This window comes from Limulus polyphemus, unplaced genomic scaffold (genome assembly GCF_000517525.1).
Source record: "Limulus polyphemus unplaced genomic scaffold, Limulus_polyphemus-2.1.2 Scaffold13872, whole genome shotgun sequence".
NCBI lineage: Eukaryota > Metazoa > Arthropoda > Merostomata > Xiphosura > Limulidae > Limulus > Limulus polyphemus.
In genome coordinates this window covers 2,352-4,345 of record NW_013679482.1, presented here as the reverse complement: position 1 = coordinate 4,345, position 1,994 = coordinate 2,352, and the positions used below count along the sequence as shown (strand labels likewise).

The 1,994-nt window shown below is 31.9% G+C and overlaps 1 protein-coding gene across 1 annotated transcript in view; it reads right to left on the bottom strand.

Annotated features, from left to right (window-relative positions):
- LOC106477278 (semaphorin-2A-like) overlaps window positions 1-1,389 on the bottom strand; it is a 3,894-nt gene extending 2,505 nt beyond the window's left edge. Inside the window, exons 1-2 of the mRNA XM_013937867.2 lie at window positions 1,285-1,389; window positions 374-434 (exon numbers count right to left, since the gene is read on the bottom strand). Coding sequence (XP_013793321.2) covers window positions 374-375 — 2 coding nt within the window. The 5' untranslated portion in view covers window positions 376-434; window positions 1,285-1,389. The remainder of the gene's footprint in view (window positions 1-373; window positions 435-1,284) is intronic.
- Window positions 1,390-1,994: the final 605 nt, after the last annotated feature.

Here is a 1,994-nt window from a genome sequence, read left to right as displayed (position 1 = left end):
TCCTTGGTTTTACACACAGAAGTTCCTTGGCAGTTACAACATGTAAAACTAACATCTTGGTTGAACTTCTGTAGTTAAACTAGTCCTGTAATGATACGATAACTTTAGTAACGTATTAAACTTTGAAGTTAAAGGCAATTCCTGTAAAGAAAGTACAACTTTAACATAAATAAAGTTTCAACACATGACCAATACATATGAAAAATAAAATAAAGCCGTGCGACTTTCCTTGAATGAAAACACAACAAAAAAAACAGAACTTTTAAATACTGATGGTGTTTTCCAAAGAGACTTTTCTAGAAGTAGTACATTATAATAGACAGGATGAAAAACAAGATATTAACTAAAATAGTAAAATCAGTTGTTGACTTACATGGACGTCGAAAAAATAGCGAAGAACCTGCTGTCGTCGTTCGGCAGTTTATATACACTTTCTACAAGAAATATACAAACACGGAATAAAGTTAGGGAATACGGAGAGACGAAACTTTTAACAATTAAAAATTTATAGGCCTTAGTTATATAACGATAACGGTGATTTACACTGGTTCGCTTTTTTTTATTCTTCTATAAAATATATATTTATTTAGTGAGTGACAACCCTTCTTAATATCATATAATGTTAATGTATCGATTAACCTTTTAATTTGTGGAAAGGTTAAATAGTTCTCTTATTATAAGAAAAGAATTGGCCAGTTTTTTTTAGGATTAATTTAATTTTCTTAAAAGAAAAGAATCATATCTTTAGATTTTGGTGACGTAAACGTTAAATGTAAAATGCAGAGCTTAACTCAATAATTTATTAAATTAGGATTGAATTACCAACTACATTTAAGTACTTATATCATAATATATACATAAACATGTGTAGAATAAATACAAAATGTAACGTTTAGTACTGTTCCAAACTTGATATTATAAGCCTAATTAATGTTTGTTTCAATAAACGATGTTAAGTTTTGCTTCCGATTGAATGTTCAGAACTTAAATTGGAAACAGGATAAAACTTAAGTTACGTACATACCTAAAACAAAATGTGAGCCAAGGTGTACAAACAGAAGCCTCGAGACAAAACTACGTGTTACAGTAGTGCATGGTGTAAACTAATATGCATAATTTCTTTGTATTAATAGATACTGAACACTAACTCGCATACAATTAACATACAAAAATAACCAAATTATTTAGTCTACATAAGTTAGATATTAGTTTCTACATAATTTATGTGTTAAGCTCAAATAAAAACTAACTAAATTCCCGTATAGACAAAAAATCTAGACTCACGTATTTCACTAAAATAGTACGGGAATTCTCCAGGAACGGAACAGTTCAGTCGTGCCTTCACAAAAGACGCCCAGTTTTTGTACAGAATATTTTTCCCGCCAGTGTCCCTCTGATAGAAAACAAAAAAATAGCTTCTGTACATGTTTCTTACAAATGGACTGTTAGCTGTATATTAACTTCAAATACCATAAAATGTTTAGACTAGAGAGAATTTATAATAACGATGTTCCAGGTCCTACGCTGACCTAAGAATTAATTATTTAACCATGACTCGATGGACAAGATTTCAACTTCCACTGTAATAACCTTTATCGAAGTATGGTAGAAAAACTGTTCACAGGTCTTCCAGCGTAAGTGGTCGTTTAATCAGTGGCTGACTAGTTTCTTGGACTAACTTCCTTATGAAAGCAGCCATTGATTTTGAGGTGATAATCGTCTGGTATTCTCGAGTGCACCGCTTTCTGCCAAGTGTGACAAGGTAAGTTCTGCAGGATAACAGGAGATTCGATCAGGAAATATATCACGGAGCGAACCTGAATTCTCTGGCTTTTGACTGAGCTTGAAGAATGAAAAGAACTGGCCACGATGTATGAGAGAATGAAACAACCCCCATTCAAAACACAATCAAAAATGTTGTAACTGCCAAATTACACACAGTTTTAACACGTTACTATAGTTATAGTATCATTACAGGACTAGTTTAACTACAG